Source organism: Lichenostomus cassidix, chromosome 3, assembly GCF_008360975.1.
Source record: "Lichenostomus cassidix isolate B80296 chromosome 3, HeHo_3.0, whole genome shotgun sequence".
Taxonomy (NCBI): domain Eukaryota; kingdom Metazoa; phylum Chordata; class Aves; order Passeriformes; family Meliphagidae; genus Lichenostomus; species Lichenostomus cassidix.
Genome location: NC_139483.1, coordinates 54,281,816 through 54,309,260, shown reverse-complemented (window position 1 = coordinate 54,309,260; position 27,445 = coordinate 54,281,816). Strand labels below are relative to the sequence as shown.

Below are 27,445 nucleotides of genomic sequence, written 5' to 3'. Positions count from 1 at the left end.
GAGTACCAGCCTGGATACTCCTCCCTGTATACAGCTCAGCTCCCTGATGTTTTCCTTTGCAATATATCTCTAACCTTTGAGTACCTCTGCCATTTCTCACAGTTCTTCACATTCCTGAGAAGGTCTCACAGTTTTATAATTATTTCATTTCTTGCTTCAAATGTCTCAATATTTTTTTTCTGGAATACCTAGTAAGAACAAATATGTAGTATCCTGTGATATACAAACACAGCATCCTAAGACCCCTGCCTGTTCTGTGGGCAAGGCTGACTCACTGTGCCCTTGCACAGACTCATTTAAATCTGCCTGGAGTGTCTTAGTCTAATGTCTAAACCAAAAATCCTCTGAGCATGAGGATGTTTGTGGGCACTTTGAACAGCCACTGTCCAAGACTGTGGCCTAAGAATTGGAAAATTTAAAAACAGCATGGGAACATAAAGTAAATGTATAAAAGGTTGAGGAAAATCAAGCAGAATCATTTTGGAATGGAAGAAGTGCTGTAGCAGGTCTAAATAGGACAGACCCTGCATCTTTATTTACTCTTCCATTTATCTGCTGAGGCTACATTGAAACTATTAGCGCTAGTTGTAGCTGGTGGCTTGGAAGTTAAGTTCAGATATCCCGAACTGAAAAACAATAAATGGAAGGAAAAGCCACATACAGATTAGGCTTCCAGATTTAGAGGATGCAGAGAGGGGTATCAAGGGTTCTGTGCAAGTAAGGTTTTGTGGAAGTCAGTGGAAACTGGTCTGTAGAGGAAAGTAGAAGGCCAGGGATTTATGATCAAGTTCAAAAGTTAATGCGAGTGAAATCTACAGCAGCATTGTTAATTTGTTTCTAGTCAATATCATCATTTGAACAAAAATCATTCTGAATCCAAGCTTTTAGCAGCAGCAGTTAGGTAACAAACTTCTAAAAAAACATAATAAATTTATTTCATAATGCTATATTGTAAGAACATAAAACCATAATAAATTGTTGATGAATCACAAAGATATCCTGTGATGTGTTATCTAAAAGGTCATCAATTTGAGGACTAATAATAAGCTCACTGAGCTATGAATTCTTCAATGCTTAACCATATAATAAAGTACTGCTCTCATTGCTAAACTAATAAATGCTAGTTTAGCCATATACTAGATCTAGCAGTTGACTTTGTAGTTGAGAAAATGATGGACATAATCTCCATTCTCTTTTCTATGAGGAAGCTGATGCACTTGGGAGAAACAGAACCAAAGACTCATAATATTCAATTCAATGTACTGTCCCATGGAGCCAAATTCATGTCAAGTGCTTTTAAACACCATTGTTAATGCGACACCAAAAGACTCATAATCACAGCCCTTTAGATATAGGAGAAGTACTTTCCAATAGGTAAGTTTAGAAAAGTTACCAAACCTCAGAAATATTTTTCTGACTTTCCAGTATAATAAAGAATAGGAATCTCCATTTATAAGGGCATGGCAGAGAGAGCCAGCCCGTCAGTCACTTACCTTGAAGCCGCTGCATGACATTGGCAATGTCTCTAGATCTTGCCACCATTCGGGATGAAGCCATGATCTCTTTGCAGCAAGCCCACTTCCCCTGACAGAATTCTCCCTCCAAGCCGTGGAGCTCAGTGAGATGAGGATCTTGGATGGCTTCCTTTTAGCGTTCAACCCTCAGCCGCGGCAGAGCATCCCCGGGGCAGTCAGACACCTCCAGGCCAACGCTGGCCCCCATGGGGCCTGGGCAAAGCACTGGCAAACAACCTCACTGCCTGAGAAAGAAAGCAACAAAGTTTAGAGGAAACTTCTACTGGCTCTGCAAAACTAAGTCTGAGTCTTAATAGCTATCCTAACAGGTAAAGGGTTTATGTTTTGCCCATAGTGTACACCCCAGTCAGAGACATAATTAATGCTGAAAGCTTGCTTGGCAATCATCAAGCAAAATGAAGCTGCAAAACCAAATCATTAAACACAATTGGCAATGCACCAGACACTGATGCTTTCCTGAGGATGCTTGTGGATGTTGTTTTAGAAATAACAATAATGTTATTAAAAGTAATACTGTAGAGTACTTTTTAACATAGAGAATATTAAGTGTAAAAGAAAAACAAAACCACTTGTAAAAATCCAAAAACTGTACAACTCTCATTCTATTTCACCATGGTAGGAAGGAGCCTGTAACAGAAACCCATTGGTCAGGATAATTCCTAACTCCACTAGACAATGTAATCTACCCTGAATTATTGAGATTCATATGCTTCATTATTAAATAAAGTTGCATTTATATTGTTTTTTCACTGTGTAATGATGCTATATTCTGGGTCATTTAACATCAAAAGCTGTGAACTAAAACTGCTACATGAATGTAACACTTTTGCATCTATAATAAGGTCTATGGGACTATAAATCTGGTCTAAAAAACCATCTAATTAGATTCTTTAATAATGCTCTCAATTACAGCTTATCTTCTGAGGAACAAGTACATGTTGTCTATGTATGCAGTGATTTCCCTGATAAGAAATAACCAAGAATGATTGGATTCATACCATACACACTGGGTGCATCCCTAAATCAAGATAATATGCAGCTGATCAATATCACAAATGTGAGTGGGTTTACAGGTGTTGTGCACATTCCTCTTTTCCTGGCCCCAAGTTCTGTCAGGGAATAGAGTTCTCCATTACCAGGCAGACAAGCCTTTAGGCTGCAGAGCTTCAGGTGCGATGAACTGTCCCAAAGGAGCTGTGTCAACATGTCAGGGCGGCCAGAGGAAATTACACTTCAACATTTCCTTTTCTAACCCTTCAAACCCTGACTGACTCAGGGTATGTCCTTGCTGGCCCCTCTTACTGATGTTTTTATTGTATGTTTACCTTGTATTTTGGATACCTAAATGCTGCTCAGGTCAGCAGCTCCAAGCTGATACCTGGATGCTCGTATCCCTACCCTCTTCCCTCTGCTCCCTCCTTCAAGGGCCTCCTTCCCTCCCTAGCCCTTCCCACATTCCAGGCTTTTCCCCACATGCTTCTTGGAGTGCACAGAGACTCTGCATATCAGTCACCATTTCCCAAGTATGGAAAGGCACCCTGGCAGGAAGGAACCTCATGCTTGTGTCAACTAGGCATGAGAAGGTGCCACCATCACACCTCTCAGCCACAACACTGGCTGGGGCTGATGGTTCCCTGGTTGCTAAATCCCTGCAAAGAGCATCAGCAACAGCACACCAAATAGCACCTGACTGGGTGGATGGGGAGCAGGAGGAAGTTTTCCCTTGCTTGTGCTCACATATGACAGCTTGGTGAACTTTGCTTCCTCTGCAATATTTAAATGAAACATCAGCTTGCCTAACCTCATCCAAACCAGAAATATTTGTAACAGAGTGGGTTAAATGTAGCCTTTTTTCTGCAGCAGTGGCACTGTTAACATTTTGAGCAGTACTGTAAGCTGGGAACAACCACTTTTAGTAGCAAGCTGCTAGACTAATTTATGGGCAGGGATAAGCAGTATTAAAAATGCTTCATCTGATTGGGTTTTTGGCCAACAACAGTAACAGTATCAGAACACCAGTTCACTCACACTGTGACAGAGCTGGTGTAAATCAGCTGTGCATGAGCAGATTTAGAGGAGCTGTGGAACATGCTGATCCAAGTCCAAGTTAAAAGTGTCTGGGAAAGTGTTATGAAGATGTATGTTCAATATACTCATACAGCAGGCTGAGTCACTGTGCAGCGATAAATGGCAGACTTGCAATTAATAATTTATTTAGCTGATATTCAATTCTATTCTGCACAAGAAGAATGTGCATTTCTAAATATGGCTCCTCATTCAAAAGCTCCTTTGCAAGCAGTGAGAATTAACTCATTTAAAGATGACACTAAGTTAGTACAGGTAGGAAGGAAAGATTCTCCTGTGCAGAGTCACCTCCACAGGCAGAAAACCACAGCTCAGAGCACAGCAAAACATCAGCAGAATAGATGAAACGAAGCTCCATGCACCCTTCTCACCTGCCTTCAGCCAACACCTGAAGTTCCACAGAAAAAATCCTATGTGGATAGTCAGGTAGTCAATGTAAGGAAGAATGGGAATTTTTCGTAACTTTTACAAATACTTAAAGCCGTCAATAAAATATTTATTTCCTGATGAAAGACTACATTTTTCAGATAAATACGCATTAAAATATTAAATATTTTTATAGCTGCTATACGAAATAATTTTTCATAAATGGACTTACTTTTTAATTTCAGTGTCAGACACAAATATGTGTCTTCAGATGGATATGTTTTCAAAATGAACAGGTTTTAAAAAAGTGCATGGCTTAAATCTTAACTCTTAGCCTGAAATAAACCTAAGGCTAAACATGAATATGAGCTATTCCCTTTTTTAGCATTCAACAAGTGATTATTCAATACCATAAATTATTTTTTTTTTTTTTTTTTTGGTCTGAACATACATGGAATCGACACACAAGAGTGAAACAGAATGGTTTTACATTTAAATTACGTGAATCTTTTATTACATTTGCCATGTATCAGGATTTAATGGATAAAGTTACACTGACACCATTTTCTTATATTAATATCCTGGTACTCCAGTTTTAGATAAAAAGAGGAATCGTGAACTTCTTCTCTCATGTAAGAGCCATTAGGCTATATTAAACTGAAGTTTACAATTCTCTGGATTATTTTGTTTCTCTCTTCAAATACCAGAAAAATGAGATCTCTGTTCTATGGAAGAGATAAGAAAAACACTACATCTATTGTGGGTTAACTTTTCTGGGTCCCCCATCTAATCCTCTTTTTCTCACTGTGCTCGGGAGCACTTTGAATTAAAAAAGATGATATATTTTACTTTTATTGGTAAAACTAGAATACCATTGGCAAGACCAGGCTGTAATTTATCTTTTAGTTCTAAAGTTTACAAAACTTATTAAAGGAAAACAGACCTGCGAGTCAGCACTGTGGTTCCAGAAAAACAAAGAGACATCTACTAGGTGCCAATGACGTATACAGTGTGCAACAATGGCTGAAGATAAATCTGACCAAAAAGGAGTAAACAATTCTTTGACTGCACTTCACATTGCCACAATTTGCAGATTCCAGATGACCCCACCAGTGGTTCCTTCCAACCTTTACCATTCTGTGATTCTGTGATTCCCAGACAGAAGAAGCTACTGTTGTGAAAGCATGGTTGTACCTGAAAATACCATTTTAGACTTCTCTAACTTCCCACTGTAGCACCAAAGCAGATGAAGAAAATCCAGAAAAACAAGGATAAACACAAATAATAAACCAAGATATTGAGGAGAGCAAGAAATAGACAGGGGCAGGCAGTGAAAGGACTGTTTCTAATCTGGCACTTTTCAAAAAGGGGTATTTGAGAGGACAATAAACAGAGTAATAAATTCAAGGAACTCCTGCAGCTAGAAGACATTTACAAATCAAATATAACCCAGATACAAGAAATACAGTGGAATAACTAAACTATAGCATTATGAACTGAACAGAATCTCAGAAACAACAGAAGTAGGGTGAAGTGCTGAGGCTCCATTATGTATTAACAAAGAGGCAGACTTCCCTGGTAACCAAGAGTTGCACAGAACTGATAAAGGAAAAAAAATCCAGGAAAAGAATTTTCAAGCACAGTTTACTGCTGTAGTGCTAGAAGTCTACTTTGATCCACAGATTCTGTTTCTGAAACAAGAGGTCTTGGAAATGCTGCACGCTTGATAGACACTACTGGAACAGATGCAATTCTATGAGACAGCAGTGAGCCTCCTGCCAGTCAGGAATAAATGACTCACATAAAGATGGGAACCAGAATTTTCTGGAGGTCATAACTGCATTTTTAAATAGCAAATAATAATAAATTAGTCAGAAAACCAGCTGTTTTAGGTTGGGTGTTAGTTTTTAGAGGGAAGAAAATACTAATCAACAGAAATTAACTCTGACCAAGGAAGTGATTGATGTTGTCCAAAATATTACAAGAATAATCCAAGGCATGTAAGCAGGTCAGGGGATGATCTAAGAACACAGTGCTTAAAAAAAAATAAATAAAAGGGAAATCAGCAGAGAAGTCAACTAGACTGAAAAGCACAGTGTCTCCCCTGTGAAGCAGGCTGGGGTTTTCTTTAAGTCGAAAGTCTAGTAGCTGTGCACCTGTTCAGGGCAGAATAAAATTGGTCCAGATGTAATTGGAAAAGCCATCAGACGGAAATAAGTGGGCAGAGCATGAGAAGGGAAGAGGACTGCCATAGTGTGTGCTGTCTACAGGGACAAAGAGAGATCAGCTGGGAAGACCATCCCAGAAATAGACAGCAAGCAAACAGTTTTTAGGCAGATAAGTAAAAAGAAAATAGAAAATAAGATCAAGAGAAGCTTAATTTGCCTCAATAGTATTATACTGATTTTTCCACTGAAGACATTTCTGATAGACAAAGGCATGACAAGGAATGGAAGCAGCACCCTCTTAAATAAACTCAAAGTTAAAAGTGGAAAAACTCAATAAAAATCATCCCAGGATATTGATAACTGGTAGATTTACGAATTGAGAAACCATTTGAATAAGAATCCATTACTTGAATAAATCTGTCAAGTTGCACCTAATGCCTACTGGCTATATAAATCTAGGAGCTAGGATGAAGCAGTGCAGTGGAGAGATCAAGTATGGTTCTTATACTATCCTCAGAGAAAATGTAGTATCTCCTCACTTTTCTTCCAAAATCCAGGCCAAGAGAGGAGTCCCTTTGGTAATTGTTTCTGACGGTTGAACTGCAACTCTGCAGTTGTTTGCTTAAACCCAGTGCAGCAGAAGTCAGTGGATACTGGAACTTGCCCAAAGGCAATGGGACATAGCTGTGCACCACATAAGATCACGGAAAGTGCAATTTTGGCTCTGAAAGGTGTTTTTGATGGTTGAATCCCAACATTGTCACTCTGTACTTCCTTTCTCTGCTGAGAAAAAATGCATTGAAACAGGAACACTGAAACACAATGTTCTTTCTCGCTGACCATCCAACCTCACACTAACTTATTGTGCAGTGACTACCTGGAGGTATTGAAATTTGTTTCTCTTGGGGAGTGTGGGGAAGCAGAAAGAGACATTTCGATACTTTGTGGAACTCAAGATTATTTTGATTCATCTAGGTATCCTTAAGCATATTTTGGAGTTGAAGAAAAGTTTTCTATTCTGCAGAACTTTGAAGGTCTTGCAACAGCAATAATTTGAAAGTTCAAGGTTATCTGCACATCTGACATTTAAATCTGTGGCATATATGGCACACAATCTCTTTGTTTTACCTACCACTGTACTCCAGTATTTAAAAAGTATTTGTAGGATCCTAGTCATGCACTTGCCTGTGTATGTATTTACATTGCAGCAAGTGAGCATTTTATTGTCTACTTTTTATTAGTTTTTTGGTAAGATGGGCAAAAATCCAGCAGTGTGGTTCTTGTCCTGAAAGCTGTAATTCCATTTGAACAGAAAATGCAAACTGTTCTAGGAGAAAATAAAGGACAGAGACTTGCTATTTTTTAGAAGAACTGGCAGAACATACATTTTTAGATACATTCAAAGAAAGGTTGTTCAGACACACTGATACAAAAAGTTAAAGACAATGTAAACTACAGTTTAATAATCCTGTTAATGAAATTGTGCAGGAATATATTACAGTTATACTGTTGCTGGTAATAGCAGGAGACTGGGATCAGTAGCTCATTACCTTCTACAAACACAGGATATAATCCTTGCCTAAAAGAGCTTACTATCTGCGCAGACAAAGACAGGCCAAGATTAAGATCAGAGGTCACAATACACAAGCAAATAGGACAGAGGGAAGTTCACATCTGATGTTTAAGCTGGCTAATGGTAGGAGAATCATTCTGATTTTTCTGGCTTAATGCTGATATCATATCTAGGAGTTCTGTGGCATAATATGACCTACAGCAGAAGACTAGCACAGAGGTACATCCGTGGGAGAAAAAAAAAAAAAGGAAGACCACTAAAATAGAAAACACTGAAGCATCTCAGGAAAGGGTGGGTCAAACCAAGTTTGAGATAAGCAAGTAAGCGTCAGTTCTTTGGTATTCCTGCACATCTCCCAAGAAAGAAACTTAGGTTAAAGTATAACTTACAAGCAAGTGGCAGACAACTGCCATATGAATGCAAAAGCAGAAACCCCTCTGTTTTCCCTATTAAGTTGTGCCTTTGGGTGAAACAAAGGCAAAAGTTCATTCACTTCAGATGCACACCACTGCTGCTAGTTTTGTGACCTCTAGGAAAACACAAGAACTCCAGAGTTTTGTCACTAGCTATGGTAACAAGTACAGAAACAATTGTTTGACGCATATACTTTCTCAATAATTACTTCCACTACTTGATAAGAAAAAATTGAGCCACAACTGACTTCCTCTAACAAAGCATAACCAGGGTTGGTTAATGTGGTGTCTGTCTAAAGGGTGAATGTACAAATATTCCTCTTGGGACTGAAGCTCTGCAGACCCCCAGCAACCACTCTCACTGTGCTGACCTTGGAAGATTCATGCCTTGTTCAATGCCTCACCCAGCAAGATCCTCCTCATTGCAAGGAAATCTTACTCTCTCCCCAAATTTAAATAATAACAGAGTGCTGTTCCCCCTTCCCTGTGTGCCTCTGTTCCCCCTGACCCAGTATCAAAGTGTTAGTTTCTTTGAGCAGTGTGCTCGCCGTCAGGCGGTGTAACTCTGCATGGCTCCAGTGAAGTTCACAGGAAGATGCCCTTAAGGTCCCCACAAAAGAAATACATCCTTGAGAATTCTTGTATTTAATAAAGAGAAAGTAATGCTGCGTGAAGTTATAGAGCCATTAAGTGATTCTTGTGTCTGTATTAATTACAGCAGTACAAATCACTGCTGAAACTTATCACAACAGCTTAAAGTAAAAATAGAATAATTTTTTTTTAAATCTCAAATTAATTTGGATTCACCTGTTAAATAATTAAGCACTGGTATTTTATACACAGCTACACAGAATTGCCATTGACATATATTATTTCTGAAGGTAATACTAAACAAACAAGCAAACAAACAAACCAGAGCAGACACTATGAACAGGAATTAAAAGAACAAGTGGGAAGTGTAGGGATTATTCCTTCTACGTTCACATCTAGCAGGGTTTGCAAAGAGAAGAATTTGATCATTCCAACACGCAGCACCATGCTCATTCTGGAGAGCTCCTTTCTCAGGAGAAAACATCGGTGCTTTAAGGAATATGTGAAACATGCCAAATGACAATGCCTGACTCCCACAAGAAATTAAGTAACTACAAAATTTTAACACTGTACCTCATAAATCAGGGTTTTTTTCATGTTATTCAGCACACAACAAACATTTAGCAGAACAAACAAAAAAGACTTTCTGTTTACCAATTAAAATGACAGAGCACCCTGATTTTTTTTCTCTCCAGCAGCAACATATTAACACGATCCATCAGCATTTACAGCTTGGGATCTGTTTCACGTTGAAGTCCACAAGAGAATCACAAAAACAATTATCTGGGATCACACAGAGCAGCGAGTCCATCACTAGTACTACTACAGGAAAGCGCGTGCCTGTGAGGAGTCGTTCAACAGGCTCCGCGCTAGAAGAGCTCTGGCAGGCAGCCAGAAACACCACATACTATTTCCCTACAAGCTACATAGGTATAAATCCCTCACAGCGAGAAGCACTGGAGTTTCCCTCAGCATCACACAGATGATTTACATAAGTATTTCCTCATCAAATTCCAGGACCTGGTCTTTTGCAGCAAGTTACTAATACTCCTTACAAGCACTTTTCCTCAGCATAAATACGGTTGTCAAAATTCTAGTAACAACCTCGTCTGTGAGTATTTCAGCCAGTCTTACCTCCGGGGAGTTACCACACAGCCCGGGGAACATATGAGCTCCATGCAGCTCTGTCGCTGTGCACTTGTCCTTTCTGCACCATCACTGCGTGCAGCCCAGGCTAAAACTGGCTTCCCGGGAGCGCACATCAATAATCACATTTCCTTTGGTTAACTACGTTTTGGCCTGCAGTGTGTGACTGAGCATAAAACCGGGTATCTCTGCAACACACACGTACGTGCACTCCAGGGGGAGAACCCCCACAGCCCTCAGCCGGGTTTGCTGCTCCGAAAGGGCAAAACCTCAAACCCACGGCGGAAAACGGCCGAACTCCGCAAGCACAGCACCGACTTTCGGATTCACCTCCAGACAGTTCTGCGTAGGGGAGCAGGAGGAGGCTGCTGGGCAGCCGGCAGAGGCTGCCCCGGGGGACTCCCTCCTTGCCGGCCGCGCTGCAGCTCACCCTGGGCTCACCGAGGCGGTGCCCCCCATAACACCCTCAGCCCCGGGGAGCCCCCCGCCCCAGCCCCGCGCCGCCGCGCCCTACCTCCGCCCGCCGCGCCGCACCGCGCTGCTCCGCGCCTGGGCGCAGCTCCCTGGATACCGAGCACAACACGCCGCGCCGCCCCGCCCCGCCGGCCCGCGCCGAGGAAGCAGGTGCGGGGGTGGGGAGAGGGCGGGAGCGCGGTGCGTGTGCGGGGTGCGTGTGCCGGGTGCGTTTGCGGGGTGCGTGTGCCGGGTGCGTGTGCCAGATGCGTGTGTGGGGTGCGTGTGCCAGATGCGTGTGCCAGATGCGTGTGCGGAGTGCGTGTGCCGGGTGCGTGTGCGGGATGCGTGTGCCAGATGCGTGTGCCAGATGCGTGTGCGGAGTGCGTGTGCGGGGTACGTGTGCCAGATTCGTGTGCCGGGTGCGTGTGTCAGATGCGTGTGTAGGGTGCGTGTGCGGGGTGCGAGTGCCGTACCCTTGCGGCGCTTCCCGGTGCCCGACTACGGCGGCCGCCTGCGGGCTGCAGCCCGTGCCCGGAGCGCGCTGTCCTTGCGCGCATCGCGGGGGGGCCGCACCGCACCGCACCGCACCGCACCTCGCCCCGCCCCGCCGCGGCTGCAGCAGCACCAAAGCCGGGGCAGCTTGTCCGGGGGCGGCTGCGTTGACCGCTGTGCCCGTGAATTGGGGGATGAGACGCCAGCCTCGGCCCTGAGACTCGGCACCCCCGAAGTGCGTTCTGGCGAGTAGCCGAAATAGTTCTGAGAACGGCTGTATCGAGCTGTCTCTGCTAATTACTATTACTAGTCGTATTACTATTATTATTACTGCTGCAATATAGAGCGTGCTGTAGGGCATTACCTTTGGCGTAGGCTCCAGAGCATCATCACGCATAAGGCAGAGAGCTGCACAAGCAAACTGGGACAGCAGCTCTTACATAACAGCAGCAGGACAGAAATATTCAAAGGAGCTGGCAAGACGGTCTGCCACTTTTGAGCTCAAACCACGCTAACCGTGCAACAGTGTTTGTGCCCCCAGTGTAAAACGTGATTCTGCCTCTTCCAAAGACATTATGCAACCACTATGACTTAATTTTGCTTTTTCCCTCCTTCATTTTAATTGATACCATTAAGGCTAGCTTCATGCGGGAGACAGAAGGATATTTTTCTGTTTAAGAGATGGATCATCTCTGGTCTGTGTCATTGGGAAAAAAACCCACTCATTTGGAGCTGAAATGGAGAAGTTGGGAGAAGCAGTGCCAATGAACCTCTTAGTTTCCATCATTTTTGGCAGTGCTGCAGTGATCCTACAACATTAGCATGCAGGGTGTTTACTGAGTGGATGGATAAAATCTGAGTTAGGCAGCAGAGATTACTCAGCATCACCCTGTCCTTTAGCACTAGTCACCATTGGTGCTACCCTCGTGATATGAACACTTATGCCTATGGCACCTATCCCAACACTATGCAGTCACTCATTGCACACTTGGAGTCAGGGTCCTGTGGGGAAGAAACAGACATACCAGGAGCTACAGCAAGAAACTGGGATATACGTATCTAGGTCACCTCCAGCCATCCACAAAAATTGTCTCTTTCTGACAATGAGTGTAACCAGGCATGTTTGGCCTGAGATTTTCCTCCTTTTGAAGGGTTGTGGGATTTTTTGTTTGGTTGGTTGGGGGGAGGTGGTTTTGGGGGGTGAGGTTTGTGCAGGAGAGGAACTGAAAAGCTTTTCTCATCCCATTTCTCCTACCTCTTTGTCCTGCTTCTCTGCCTTACCCCATGCCACTTGCAGCACCAAAGATGTCAAAGGAAGTGGATGCTTACATGTTTCTGTAGAAAGGGAAACATGTTTCTTACATGTTTCCCTTTCTACATTTATCTTATTGCTGAATAAATTCCTCACTTTGCTGTCTCTTACAGAAAATACTATCTTATGTTTCCAGGTTAAGAGTATGAGTATTAACCTGAGCAAGGGCACCTTCACTGCAAAAGCTGAGACTTCATATAGTAATACTACTATTGTTTGAAGCAGTTCAACAAAGTACTTGCTAGTGTAAGTTTCAATTTCAGCACTAAATGCTGCACTGTATGTTTTAAAAGCTCAGCTAAAAAAATTGTCTGTGTTCTCCTAGGGACAATGCATTATAATTTGTCATTATTACTTTTTATATTTTGCTTTTAGTTATTAAAAGATCATGATCAGAAACTGTTGCCTCTTGCGTATTTGTAAATATCACTTCTGGAAGGAAAGGGGATTAGATTTGATAATATATAGCAAGCTTTTCCTGAAAAGGAAAAGCAAGAAACTTATTAAGATTTTTTTTTATTAATTTAAATTATTTTTTATTAATTTAAAACTAATGAGTTCCTACACAGGGGAATTAAGTGTATACTTAATTCCCCTGTGATTTTAAACATGCTTAATGTTAAATGGTTATTTTAAATGAGGATTCTTTACTAGATGTTGGCACTGGTTAACATGAGACACAAATATTGCTTCTACTGTAGAGACAAGAAAGGAAAGAAGTATAGTAACATAACTCCATAAAGGGCTCTCATTGTGCCCAAAGCAAATTATTAAAATCTAAAACACTCCTGAGAGCACTCTGGTAAAATGGCCTCAGCTCAGGACAGGTGACACCCAGACAAACTGCCCTGGAGGACAAGTCTAGCCAGGCACTGAAGGATGGTTTCCCTCTTCCAAGAAACCCATCTTCTGAGTACTCAGGTAGAGCATTGCAAACCAGAAGGAAATGCAGTCAATATCACTGACAATGACTCTGGGTGGCACCCCTGAAGGCTGCTGCTTGTAGCAGAGACATGAGGAGGTCTTTGGCATTGAAGAATTCAGGGTACTCTTCTTCAAAAGAGGAATACTGCCTCTAGAAGAGGTACAGTAATGTTTCAGTTTGCCTCAGTATTGTATAACTCTGTTCTTGGTCCAGTTTTGGTTGCCAAACTTCAAGAAATATCTGAATCAGGTAGAGAAAATCCAGAGGTCAGCCATGGTAATGGTGGAAGGTCTAAAATGCTCAATCCAAAAGAAAAGTCTGAAATAGCAATTCAACCTGGAGATTAAAAAATTTGCATGAGGTATAAAAGATATCTAGAGGAGCACTAAAAGGTGGGGAATAATCACTTCTCTGTGTCCACAGTACATAGGCCAAAGAGTAATCTGCTTACCTTGCAGATGGTATTGTCATACCAGAACCAAAACTTTTTGGAGGAAATAAAGCTTTGCACCACATACCATAAGAAAGAAGTGGAATTGTCAATGTGGAAGATACTTAAGCACAGACTAGACAAGTGGCTTCCTGAAGGACATTTTTAATATTTTGATAGTTTGTCAGGGTGCAGAACAGGATATCCCTATAAGTATCTTGATATCTTTTGAGTCCATTTGCTGCAACTGTGAATGCTGAGACTGGTTTGAGCAAGAGAGCATACCCTTCTTCCTGCAAATTTTGCAGCAAGCAGTAGTTGCCACTTCCTTCCTGTCCTAAACTGCCACACAGTATCTATGTACAACCTGGCAACATTGCCACACAGCTCCTGAGAGATGTGTGCAGTTCTGCATCTGCTTTTCATGTACTGTAATAAAAATGTATAAACATATAATCAAAGAATCATTTCATTTGAACAAATACTTGTAAAGTCATCAGGCTCACCTATTAACCCAGTCCAAGTCCACCCCTACACCCTGTCCCTAAGCATCACATCTACAGGGCTTTTAAATACCTCCAGGGACAGGGAATCAATGACTTGGCAGGGCAGCCTATTCCAGGGCATGACAACCCTTCCCATGAAGAAATTTTCCTAATATGCAATCTAAACCTCCCCTGATGCAACTTGGGGCTGTTTGTTCCTGTGCCATCACTTAATACTAGGGAGAAGAGACTGACACCCATCTTGCTATAACCTCCTTTTGGGCATCCGTAGAGAACAAAAAGGTCTCCCCGAACCTCCTTTTCTCCAGGGTAAACAACCCCAGCTCCCTCAGCTGCTTCTCACAAGACCTGTGCTCCAGACCCTTCACCAGCTCTGTTGCCCTTCTCTGGACTCACTGCAGCACCTCAACATCCTTCCTGTAGTGAGGGGCTCAAAACTGGATTCAGGTTGTGGCCTCAGCAATGCTGAGTACAAGGGGACAATCACTGCCCTGGTCCTGCTGGATGCATTTTTTTCTGTTTGCCATTGGCCTTCTTGGCCACCTGGGCACAGCTGGCTCATGTTCAGCTGCTGTTGACCAGCACTCACAGGTCTTTTTCCCCTGGGCCACTTTCCAGCCACCCTTGCCCAGTCTGTAGCACTGCCTGGTGTTGTTGTGACCCAGGAGCAGGACAGTTGGCCTCAGCCCATTGATTCAGCCTGTCCAGATCCCTCTGCAGAGCCTTCCTGCCCTCCAGCAGACCCACACTCCCTCCCAAGCTGGTGTTTTACCTGCAAACTCTCTGAGGTTGCACTTGATCCCCTCACCCAGATCATTGATGAAATTATTAATTAAAGGAATGGAACCAACCCCAGTACTGAGACCCGGGGAACACCACTTGTGGAATAACACTTTTTTTCTCTGAGTTCCAGCTGAAGCTCTCTGTTCAGCCAGGCCAGTCTTTCCTGGTGGCTCATCTTTCAGCACACTGGGACAGTCTGCTCCTGCACATTTAAGATTTCCTTCCTGAACAATGACCAGCCTTCCTGGACTCCCTTGCCTTTCAGGACTGCCTCCCAAGGGACTGTGTCAACCAGTCTCCTAAACAGGCTGAAGTCTGTCCTCCAGAAGTCCAAGGAAGCCAAAAGCACTCCTTACTTCTCCAAGAATATAAGCTGTAAAACTGCATTTTTTTTTCTACATAATGGTTTTGTATATTGTACTTCAGTGTATGTGTTTTATATTTTAATGTAACAAAACTTGGGTGAACAAACTTTGCAAATAAAATAAAGATACAACTAGAAGCCAGAGAATATATTCCCTCTAACATGAATTGTACTGAATTACATGAAATGTAGCAACACACCATTTAATTTCCCTTGCATTGTGCTGAAATAAATAAATATAGTGGGATGAGATTACACAAAATAATGTGGGAGTGGAAAAAAATCAGGAAAAAAATCATCTGCTAAACCAGTCTATTACACCATGGTATGTTATATGTTCTTGTAAGTCAAGTTATCAAAATTATAACAGCTTGGAGATAATTAGGATTCATATATACTGAATGAGCTCAGTCTAGCATATGGCAAGAGTCGAGCTAAAACAAATGGCCTTTATTTCTAGTGTTAGTCACTCAATTTTTGTCAAGAAAATCATTATATCCTTTCAAAATGTATTGTTTTGACAATTTTCTCTTGTTTATGCTTCACAAGTTACACAAAATTAGAAAAAAATACTAAAATCTCAAACTTCTATACAGGAATGAAAAGCGGATACACCAATATTGTCTAAAATAGGATTAAAAGGTTATTATTTGAAGATCATAATCAAGCAGAAGTACTGCCAACCTGAAAAATCCATTAGAAGCTGCCCAATCCAGTAGTTAAATAGCAGCAAGGCTGCCACAGGTTCCTATCCCCACATCCAGCCATTAGCAAAGCTGGTGTGCACCCCAAAAGGAGGTGTGTGTGCTCATCATATAAATGTGCACACACAGGAATGTGTGGCTGCACGCACAGTTCCACAGGGACCAAAACCACAGCACTCATGCTGACACTTGGCACAGGACCAGCCTGATCCTGCCTTATCAGGGTGAAAGCCTGTTAGCAGAAAATATATACAAATACATATATAGCTATAAAGGGTAAATTCCTCCAGTAGTTGAGGTTAAACACTTGATTGTGCCAGCGCTTGGCTCCTGGATCCCAGTCTGCCCAGCTCCTGAGGCCACTGGCACCCAACAAACACTGCTCCACAGACAGATACCTGGACAGACTGTGCTCTCCTCAAAGGGCTGGCTGTAGCCATTTGGTCTCTCCAGCAGCTGACCCCTGGCTCCTCTCTTCTCCTGCTTGCCCCTCACACAGACACTCTCCTGCAGCTGGTCAGGACCTGTGGCCTCACTGAATCCCAGGTTCCCTGCAGTAGCTGACCTGGATGTCCTGGTCCCTCCGGTAGCCAAGTGTCAGAGCCCTGGTGCCTCCAGTGTTACAGACACACATCGACTGCCTTTGCCCCTTTCCTGTGAGTGAGTTTGATGTTTGCTAGGGTCACACACACTGACATTCACATCCACTCACCCTGTGCATGTTCTCTGCTCTCTCCATGTGCTGGCAGCAGGGATGCAATGGCCATGCAGAGCTCCCCCTCCAGCTGCTGTCCACACCTGTGCACACAGGATAGGGATTCCCTCACCCTAGGAAAATAGCTAGGAATGGAGTTTAATGAGGAGCCAAGGCAGACTGCACTGATCAGGGAATGGCCAGACAAGCATAACAACCAGCAGCCTCTTTACAGGACACGTTTTATCCCCTTAGCCTTTTATTTTCCCACACTCCTCTGCCCGCCCTTGTGCTTCCAGACCCTTGTGTGTTGTGGAAATGAGTCTTTAAACTCATAACCTAACGTTTTTTAACAATGCTTTAGCATAGAAAACATTTCAAAAATCAGAATAAAATCAGTTGAAAAATTCAGATGAACATGATAGGAGTAAATTTTTTGTCATGAACTGGTAGTACAAAGCAATCATAATCAGATTGTGCCACCCTGTGGACTGTATCAAAAAAATCTTTCCTTTAGTGCTGGGTTAAAAAGATGCTGCAGGAACAGGCCAAGAAATTCTCAGCCACCAAAGCAAATCTCAGCCACCAAAGCAAAAGTTATTTTGAATTTCCTTACATTCTAATAGAGACAAGATATCTTTTTGAACTGTGCCTTTGAACCGAACTGGGCAGATTTTCAGCTGGCACCAATCTCAAACAAACATGGTCAAATATCTTATCAGGAAAAGACATAAAACCTTGGTGAATTATCTTCCTGTTATGTAACACTAGCCAGAATAATTGCATTTCTTTACTTGGAGTTACATGTGCGAACAGAAAAAAAAACTATCATAAATTATAAAGAAATCAAAATAATTAGTTCTCTGAAATACAATATTGCAGTCAAATAACAAATCCCTTTGGTAAAAACAATAGACAAGATGGAAACCCCAGAATATGTCAGTAGCCACAGTAAAACGATGATTTGGAGACTAAAATAAAATACTAACCTGGTAGAAAGAGAGGCCTCACAGGAAAGCTGGGGTCATTAGACAATGCGGAGTTGTCTTTTAAGGTCTAATCTGGAAGGAGATCTAAAGAGAAATTGAAAATGGGGTATTTAATAAGAGGTGAGAAGCTTGGTGTACCACATGAGACAGCTACAGCATCTGAGAGGAACAAACTGATGTTGGCAAAGCATGAGAAGGCAGATTAAATCAGTCAGTACCCCTAGGGAAAGCCTTATTTTTCTAAGAAGAAATGGATTTTGAACCTCTTTGCTTTACTTCAATTGTTATAAGCAGTATATGGGTGTAGTGTGATGCTAATCTCCCTGATAATACAATATCTACCTGGAGGAAACCCTGGTCCCATGATTTTTCATAATCTGTAATCAACATATTTAGGATTCTCATGATCACTATCATTACTCAGTTATTGGCTGACTGACACTCAGTGGCTATTTTCTGTCACTGTCATTATGCTTGAAGTTTCAAAGCTGTATTTTATGGCTTCTGTAGTGGTCTGGTTACAAAACATATGAAAAAAACCTATTAAAATTTAATATCTAAAATATGTTTGGTAAATATTTTAAATACAAGGCATGTATCTGAGCCATTGTACACTATGTGTTAGTGAAAGAATGTATCCAAAATCTTTCCTGACCTCATTTTGAATACACCTTAAACTCATTAGGTAAAAGAAACATCTTGGTATTCATGTGAACTTCCAAGGGCAGAAGTCTGGCATCTCTGTGAAATTAATGTTATATTGTTTTCTATCTTTTGATGTTGACAGGCAGCACCAGAAGTTCTTTTGAACAATGTCAAGATTCTTTTGTGAGACATCCATCCTTTTTATCATATTCGTTTTCATTCAGGAGCTTGAAGTTCTATATCTTGTCTAATAGCACATAATGAGTAGGAAGCATGTTGTTTTCTATGAAAACAGATGGTATTGTTTCAAACAGGATTGCAATTTCTAGAAAAAAATGCTTATTTAGAATAAGAGTTTTAAGAACAGTGTAACATCATAAAGAGACAATGAAAAATAATGGTACAAAAATCTCTCATGCACAGAAAGAGAGAGGAATTTTGTTAACAAACACTTTTTGAATTGGTAGAGCAAACCTAAGAATGAAATTATAGGATTTCTAATTGGCCAGTAGAAAGGCCAAGAAATGTTGAAAGAATAAGTTATCATGCCTAGAAAATGTCTTTATTTTTTTCCAAAATTATATTCTACCCATCTCTTGGCTTTAACTATGTCTACTGTTACAATGCTATGCTTTATGCTGAAGGTGGCTGCATTTCATAAGAGTCATTCATTCCTACAATGTCTGAATATTTTTCCACTGGATATTTCCCATATTCAGCTGTGACTATGAGTAAATTAGGTAGTTTCAAGGCTACACCACAACATTTATTCCAGGAAAATACTGTGCCACAATACAAAAATACAAAATGTATTTTAAATTCATCACAATAATTGTTTGGTAAACATGCTCTTCCACAGGGCCAAAAAGTCCCCAAGGGAACCCTTTCTTGCTACCTTAATGCTTTGGGTGAAAATCTTTTCCTGTCTAGACCAAATCATTGCTAAATGGTGTTCTTGTGAAGACAAACAAGCTTTTGGAAGAGTTTTTCCTTTGTAAAAAATCTCTCATAACTGTGTCTCTTCGACCTCCAAAAATTAACATTTATAGCTGAAAGAGAAGCTCAAACAGCCCACTGCTGATTTACATCCTTAGACAGTTTTCCATTAAATTGCCAGTATCACCTTTTCTGAAAGTGCTCCATGTTATGGAGCATTATACACTCTGATATTGGTACTGCTGTTTGCAGATGCCTGTCAGAGTTAAACTTATGGTAGTAAGGCCCAGATGATTCTAGCTCCTCCGTGCTTATTTCTGGAGATTTCATAAATCCTTTGTTCTCCAGAGACAGTTTTTGTTGTTGTTTACACAGATTTTATAAAATGCTGGCAGAGCAGAACAGCCTGATTTTGTATTCATGTTGCATTGGTGGGGATGACTATACCAGCCACTGTTCTGACTAGCACCTCTGACTCTGAAGTGCAGCATCCTAAAAATAAAAGGACAACCTGCCACAGAATTACCCTGAACCACCAACACTGCAGCTCAGGCTTGCAACAGACCCACATCCTCTGTACACAGAGGCAAACAATAGAGTCAATAGCGGCTTACACAGTTGAGAGCATAAGCACTGTATAGAGTTGACCATATCTGCCTTTTTCATTGAATTCTTTCTGGTCATTTTGTTTCTGCCCAAGCTTTGGCAACTCCAGGCCACTATGTGATTTTTCATTCCTCAGTGTTGCAATTAATATAAGCTGCAGGGTTCCAGATATAATGTTGAAGAACTAAATGACATAGTTGTTTTTAATTAATTTTTAGGTCCATATTTTAGTTAAGGAATTTGCCCTGCCTAGCTCCAAAGTGGAAGTTTTGGGGGATTTTTTGGACAATTTCTGGCAGGGCAGTTAAGTACAAGATTCTGCAGCTACGTAACGCTTTTAAGTCCGAGTCAGATAATGTGCCCAGTGGTCCAAAAATCTTGGAACCTCTGTATGATCAAGCTGACTCTGAACTCTCAGTCCTGAGTGTGAGGCAAGGCAGAGCCTACCAGATTCTCCTCTCCTCCAATCTGCACCTTAAATGGCAGCTTTAGAGATGAGCCACCTAATAATTTTCTGAGTGAAATAGGGAGGACCCAACATTGGCACCTCTAGATCCTTGGGATTTCTTTTGCTTTCTGTTCTCTTCTGAGGAAAACTGTATAAGATGCTTCCCATTCTGTTTCTCTTCCCATTCTGTTTCTCTTTTCTCATCTCAAAATTCCCTGCCCAACCCCAGTCAGCTCAACCCATCCCAAGAAAAATCCAAACAGATTTCATTCTATTGCTGAGGAGTATGCAGGTAAGGTCAGCCTGCTCATTTTATTGAGTGTGCTTCAAAATAAGGAAGCTGCAAGTGATTAATCAGCCAGTCAGAGGGCATTTTCTCTGATTTTATCTGAAGATCAGATTTAGGTTGTCAACACCATACAAGAGTCTTTCATAATATATTCCTGAGAATTGGCAACACCCATTGTTTCAAAAGACATGTGACTTATCTTTGTCTTCAAAATTGGAAAGTGGAAGCATTATTGCTGACATTAATTCCCTTACTCCTGCTTCCCTTTACCATTTCTGATGGTTGTCTAGTTAATGAAATCTCCACTTGTTTCTTTTTTGTTTTTTAGATCTCAATCCGTGCACTGTCCTGACAGTCTTATTTATGTCTTAGGACTGTTCCCTGATCACTGCAGAGATATTTGGTTAAGATCAGGTGATCTTAACTGAAAGGGTTAGCAGTCATTTCTGGTGTATGTCCTTTAATTTTACATTTTAGTCTTATTGTGCTTTCTTTCTTAAGTTTGATGGGCCCATGTCAAGCAGTCATGTTGTTGAATGATTTGCTTTTCTCTTAACAGTTTCATTTCCCTAGCATTTTCATCATCTCTCATAATTTTATTTCCTGATCTTTTTAATAATTCAGATGATGATTGTAAGTACACGTGATTCAATTTACTGATGCAGATTTCTCTATGCTAAATATCTATTTCAGAATTCCTACATCTTAGATGTGCTTGTCTCCCATCTGATTTATTTATGGAATAAATCAGGAGCTGTTCTACTGAAAATTTCATCACTGTAAAACTGAAAGGATGCATGAAAGTGCACATGCATTCTTTAAAGGAATACCAAGCATTCTTTCAAGGAATACCAAGCTCTTTGTACTTACTGGTAAATGATTTTCTACATCTGGAGTTTCTGCAGTCACTCCATGCTGGGATGCCTGTGTCCACAACCTCTTGCCCTTACAGCACAAGATTTATTAAGCTTACCCTCCTTAAAAGAGAGCAGTAAAAATTAATGACCTGCAATACAAAATGGTTAAATTAATTATTCACCAGTTTCCAAAGGATCATAATTGCATTTCCATTCTCTGTGGAGCTCTCCAATTAGCTTGCTGAGGGACTGGGGTGTTCAGCAGTGTGGAGGTTACAAGTGCAGAAGTTTGTTGGATGCTCAGGAGAGAGGGAGTGGGGGGATTGGCAGAGGTGGCTGGGATGGTTATATGAGTGAGGGTAAGGGCAAAGGTTTGGATGTTTTATGACTCTGGAGAGTTGTGGGATTACTAGATTTACTGCAATAAGAAGGAAAGGATGTGTGGAAGGAATGGATACTGCAGTATTTCATCAGAGCAAAATTCTGGAATTAGTTTGGGATATAACTTCTCTGGGACTCGTAGGTATGCTGCGGGAAGAAGAGCTTTCATGACATGACTTTTATCTTTTTCCCACTTAAGCCTGCACAAGTAGCTGCTTTTGCTTTTGACTACTTCTCTATTTATGGTGAAGTCAGACAAACTGGTTGCTGCCAGCATCTTCTAGTTACAGCAGTAAGTAATGAGTCTGCTCTAATGAACTGCAGCTCAACAAGCATAACAGGCCAGCCAAATAAGCACCCTGTGAAATGTCTTTAACCCTTGAATGCTGCTCTCAGGGGAAGGGCAAAAGAAATAAACAACACAAAAATTGATTAATGGAACCTTGGACTTTTGCTTTTCATTGAGATATTTTCCTGCAGAGTAGAGGAAAAAATAATTTGCACAGAAAAGAAGAAATGCAAATTATTTAGTCTCATTGTAATTTGCCTGTACAGTACTTAAGTACAAAAGAGTTGGTATTGACTTGGGGAAACCAGAAGAAGAATAATTAATTACAAATTAATTACAAAGCAAGCTGAGACGGCATACAAAGAATTTTCCACAGACTTTATAGTCCTCATAACTTTCACATACAGTGTTATGAGGGACTGTTGCACTCTTTGCACTTTTCTGAATGGTTGGCTGAATGAATCTTGGCTTCATATACTTTAGAACATTTTGACAATATGTAAATTTGAATTGTCCTTTTGTAAACCAAAAGTAACGTAACAGAGGAATACAAGTCCAGCTAATTTCATACACAGCATTTCCAGCTTGTTGGATTTGTAGGAATAAATGGATATACCATGGCTATAGTGTGACCCTGTCAATCAGAGGACGGGTATATTAAACATTCATGACCACTGAAAGGCAATTTCCTTCAATTGTTCATCATGCCTCCATTCTTAACCTTCCCCATAGGATTTCCTCTTGCTCTAAACTTAAGAAAAGGGTATTTTTTACTGGGGTTTTTTTTATGGTACTAGTAAACTGATGAAGGGGGCTATTATTGTCAAACATTTGTTGTTGTTTTTCTTCACATTACTCATTTACCTACGGTGTGACTCAGAAAGCAGATTTTAACTGTAACAAGCCATTTGCCTAGAAAAATGAAAGAAGAATTTTCAATCTGTTCATCTATCAAACAAATGGAGTCATGAAAATCAAGCAGTGTGCCCACAGTAAACCTAACTAAATCAAACCAAAATGGTATCTGTGGTGGCGTATGGTTCCTCAAAGACTGGTTTTTGTGACTAGCCTGGTAGACCAGATATAGGTCTGGAAAGAAATAATTAAGTAATCCAGATTTAATACATTAGACCAGGAAAATCATATTATAAAATGAATCTAATTTTTTTCCAGCATTGAAATCTATAGAAGAATTAACTTTGTAAATTGCCTCAATAAAAACATATGGACAGCAAAGATTTTGTTCTTACTATCATTCTAATCTCATTTTTGGAAAATATTTCAGATATTCATGAGCTATAAATACCCTCTAAAGGCTTATTTGCCCATTCCACACCTACTCTGATATCTCATGTTTAGGGATATTTTCATTAGCAACAATGTGTTTGGATTAGGCTCTTATCTAACACATGTAATGAAATAACTGCAGGGAACCATTTCCACTAAAATGCCTGTAAAAAAGGGTCCCAGCAACATACCTTGAATCCAGTATGCTGTTTCTTGGTTTGACTGACTGCGTGATAAAATGAAGACTGTGTCAATCCTAAATCCTGGTTTACATCTCAGCAAAAGGATTGCAGATAACAGCCTCTGCCCACCCATGGGCAGCAGCACTGAGAGGTACTGAGCATGCACTCAGATTCACTGATGCACAATTCCAAACACAGTGGTAATACACAGGAATTTTTTTTTTTCTTGTAAGAAGGGAATGCTGCATGATAAGTCCATTAAATTCCATGTGGCCACTAGGGACAAATACAATTCTGCTTCTAAACTGTTCATGCATTGTAAAGGTAAATGAGACACATGCTGCTCCTCACACCAGAAAACTGATGTATGTGAAAGAGGAGTATCTCTCAATGTGAATAGATACAGCTACCTCTGTGAGCATTATTTTTCAATGGCATTATAAATTTCAGACTGTCCTAGGGAATGGAGAAATTGATTCCATTTCACTCCATCTTTTTAACAGCAGATAGGACAGAATACAACAGCCAGAGATGATTTTGTTATTTAATATTGGTAGGTGGAGGTAAAATTTTCAGTTCAACTGCAGAATTCTATCAGTTACCACCAAAGTGTTAAAATAAAATGTTGTTGTCATACTGAATTGCTTTTGGGTGTTGTTGCTCTCTGTCCCTTTACTTGGTTCCCCTCTTAGAGGGCAGTAGAAAGAGCAGCAGGGTAATCTGAATTAAGGTAATGACTTTACTAAATGCCATCCTTCAGCACTGCAGGTCTCAGGACTTTCAGGGGAGCAGAAGTGAATAGAAAGACTCTGACATTTATTGTTCTGCCCTTTGCCCTCTAGGATCATAGCTGAAGAGAAGGAAATATTATACTCTGAGAGCATAACGGCAAATCTCTTTCCTAGATTGTTAATTTGTGCAAAACTGGAGTATTTGTCTGTTAGGTAAACATTTTCTACACTTTGGAAAGCATATTGGTGAATTTCATTTTCATCTGCTGAGTGGGAAGTGGTTCACAGGATGCATTTGTAGAACTAACAACAAAGAGGGATTTTTGGCTTGTTGACTCCAGTTTTCTGCCCTTATTAGGAATCATACAATATAATCTTCTTTAGTTATTTACTGAACTTCAGCTTGAAGGTGGAAACTAGATGAGTTTATGCCTCCATTTTAATTCCCTGTGAGTAAAGAAATCTTAGATAATGGCAGTAGTTTGTTCTCTTCTGGGATGGTTACTTACAATTTAGTTTCCTGATAAAATAAAAATTTGATTTTGGATCTGTCAGCTTTCCAAATTGCTAGTGTCATGTAGGCCACAAAAAATATCAAGCAATCTGCTATATAGGAAACAATGAGAGAGGAAGTCCCTGACTTTCTGTCAGCCTCAAATAGCTCATCTTTGCCCTCTCCCTCTTTCTCCTCCCTGTGTCCCCAAGGATGACACCCATTACTGAGGTGTGCAGGTGGACTCCCACAAGCCCCATAATGCCAACTCTCAGCACCATACTCCCTAGCTGTCACTTGGCTGAGGAAATACAGGGCCAAGATGCTAAAACTGTCTTTTGCTTACATGACTCACCACTATTGCTTCCAGCAGGATCTGCTGCCCTGGGGTGATTTTGAAATACATATTATTTGAAATATTTAAACCTGAATCAAAAATACTTTTTTTTCTTTTTTTTTCCTCTCTGACATGAAGTTTAACCAGTGATGAGATGCACTGAGATGATTTTTCTGTGTATCCTCTTTTAATTCACTCCTCTTTCCTTTCCCACCCACACATAAATACACACAGTCTTCAATATCACAAATACCATTAAAAAATCAGGAATCTGAAAGTGCCCAGTTGGCAGAAGGAGAGTGCTCTCCTCAGCCTCTTTTTATGTCTCTGTCATCTTTCACTGAATAATATGACTTCCACATTAATGAAAAAGTATGATTTCAGAGTTTTGATTTGAATATTGTATCTATAAATGTTGCACATGTTCCAGTAAACACAGAGTAATCATATCCTGCACAGTGACACTGTCTTCTAAATCATGTAATGGTACATAATCAGCAACGAGGGATTTTGTTATGTCCTTATTATGTTATGTCCTTATTATGTTATGTCCTTAGGATTTTACAGCTCCCAAAATCATTGAATGTCTGAAATTCTCATGAAATCCCTACCCACAATTCCTTCTCTGAAAAATCTGGAGAAAAATTAGTAAGAACTAACACACTCCTGGAAACCAATATGTTTTCTAAGATGGTGATACTGCAGCCACATTTCTTTACATTCATAGCAGGTACATCATATTGAAAGGTTTGTTCTGACAGAGCCAGCATGAGGCAGTAGGACATTTAACCTGTAAACTGAAGAACTTTGCTGTCTGAACCTGAAGTGAGTCATTAAAGGCAGTAAATTCAAGATGTAGTTTTTCAGCCTTTTGTCACATTATGAGCAGCATTTAACTTTGATAGTTTGATGGTAGACAGGAACATTTTTCATCACTTGTCAAATAAAAAAAATTCCTGACCTTTTTCTTCATGCATCCGGAGAGCTGTAAAACTAACCAAGGACAAATATGAGACTGCTGAAATATGAAACAATTAAAGGAAATCCCAGTTTAAATCATAATCTCCAGATGGAAAGTGTAAAAAAAAAAAAAAAAAAAGGAAAAGCTTCACTGGATGTTCATTCTATTATTTTAATTTTTTTCAGTGAACTCTGCTTTGATTTGCAATAAAAAGATTAAAAGATTTTGTGGGTTCAAGAAGGAGAATTCAACACATATACCTGTCTTTCCTCAGGAATTGCATTAACTAAGCAACTGAAAAACTGAGGAGTAGTTTTCAGCAAGTTGTTTTCAAATTCTGACATGGTATTTCTTTTTTTTCCTGATGACAATGGTATTTTCTTCTGTCTGACAGTGATTGACAACTGTTAAGATCTGGGTTCAATTTGTAGGACTTAGTAATCATACTCAAACATCATCCCTTTGAGCCTGGGCCAGCTGCAAAAAATACTTTAAACTGAATTAATCTCCATGCACTCAGTAAATTAGCTCTGTGGATCTCTCCACCATGTTAAACAGAAAATATTTATCCAATCAGGGCTCTACTGGGAGGGCAGAGAAAAATAGAAGAATCATAATATATCATTGGGGAGAGCATAAATTCCTTGGAGCGAGCAGCTGCCATCCTCAGAGCAGGCTGGCAATGGTGCTAGTTCCTCCTGCCACAGCTGCACACTTCCAAGGAAGCAGATGACTATTTCCCTGCCAGCAATGCTTAGTTTGGTTGCCCATGGTTTTTCTAATGTATGACGGTACCCATCGCATTTATTTTCCCCTAAAGTTCTTCCCTTTCTTCAGGATTAGGGCTAGTGTTGCTGTGAATTCAAAGCACCTCCCCTGAGTTAATCAGTGCATTCAAACCTTTTAAGGACAGAATTAAGTTAGTTATTTCAAAGAGTAAAAAACTGCTGATTTTGTTGGAATTGAAGTCACATCAGTAATGTATTTGACAACTCATTGTCTACATACCCCCATCTCTCATCAGTCAGAAGTGACAGTGGGTTATACTTGCCAGTACAATGAAAGATGATGAGCATTTTTACCCATGAGGATACCTCGAGCTATGATGATTACTTTCAGGAAAAGATACTTCTCAATAAAGAAAAATGAAAGAATTAGTGGGGTTACCAAGCGAATATATTCTTGCAATACTCAGAAATAAAATGAACAGAAATAAAATTAGTCTAACACTTAAAATAATAAATTAAGAAAGGTTTATAGTTTATCAATCTGCTTTAGCTTTTTGGTGAAGAAGGTTCCACACGTTACCCGGAGAAGCTGTGGGTGTCTCATTCCCAGAAGTGTTCCAGGCCAGGTTGGATGCAACTTTGACCAACATGGTCTAGTGGAAGGTTCCAACCCTGCCAAGGCAGAAGGGTTGGAACTAGATAATATTTAAGCTCTCTTCCAGCCCAAGCCATTCTATGACTCT

General features: G+C 40.5%; 1 protein-coding gene and 1 long non-coding RNA gene across 2 annotated transcripts in view; one reads left to right on the top strand and one right to left on the bottom strand.

Annotated features, from left to right (window-relative positions):
- The window catches only part of SYNE1 (spectrin repeat containing nuclear envelope protein 1), a 288,904-nt gene extending 278,424 nt beyond the window's left edge, over nt 1–10,480 (bottom strand). The window contains exons 1-2 of the mRNA XM_085055829.1: nt 10,392–10,480; nt 1,494–1,759 (exon numbers count right to left, since the gene is read on the bottom strand). Of these exons, the coding sequence (XP_084911955.1) occupies nt 1,494–1,557 (64 nt within the window). The 5' untranslated portion in view covers nt 1,558–1,759; nt 10,392–10,480. The remainder of the gene's footprint in view (nt 1–1,493; nt 1,760–10,391) is intronic.
- Nucleotides 10,481–12,200: 1,720 nt separating this feature from the next.
- LOC146439734 (uncharacterized) lies at nt 12,201–15,283 on the top strand. The gene is made up of 2 exons (XR_014850888.1): nt 12,201–12,383; nt 14,906–15,283. It is a non-coding gene; the product is annotated as an uncharacterized LOC146439734 (long non-coding RNA).
- Nucleotides 15,284–27,445: the final 12,162 nt, after the last annotated feature.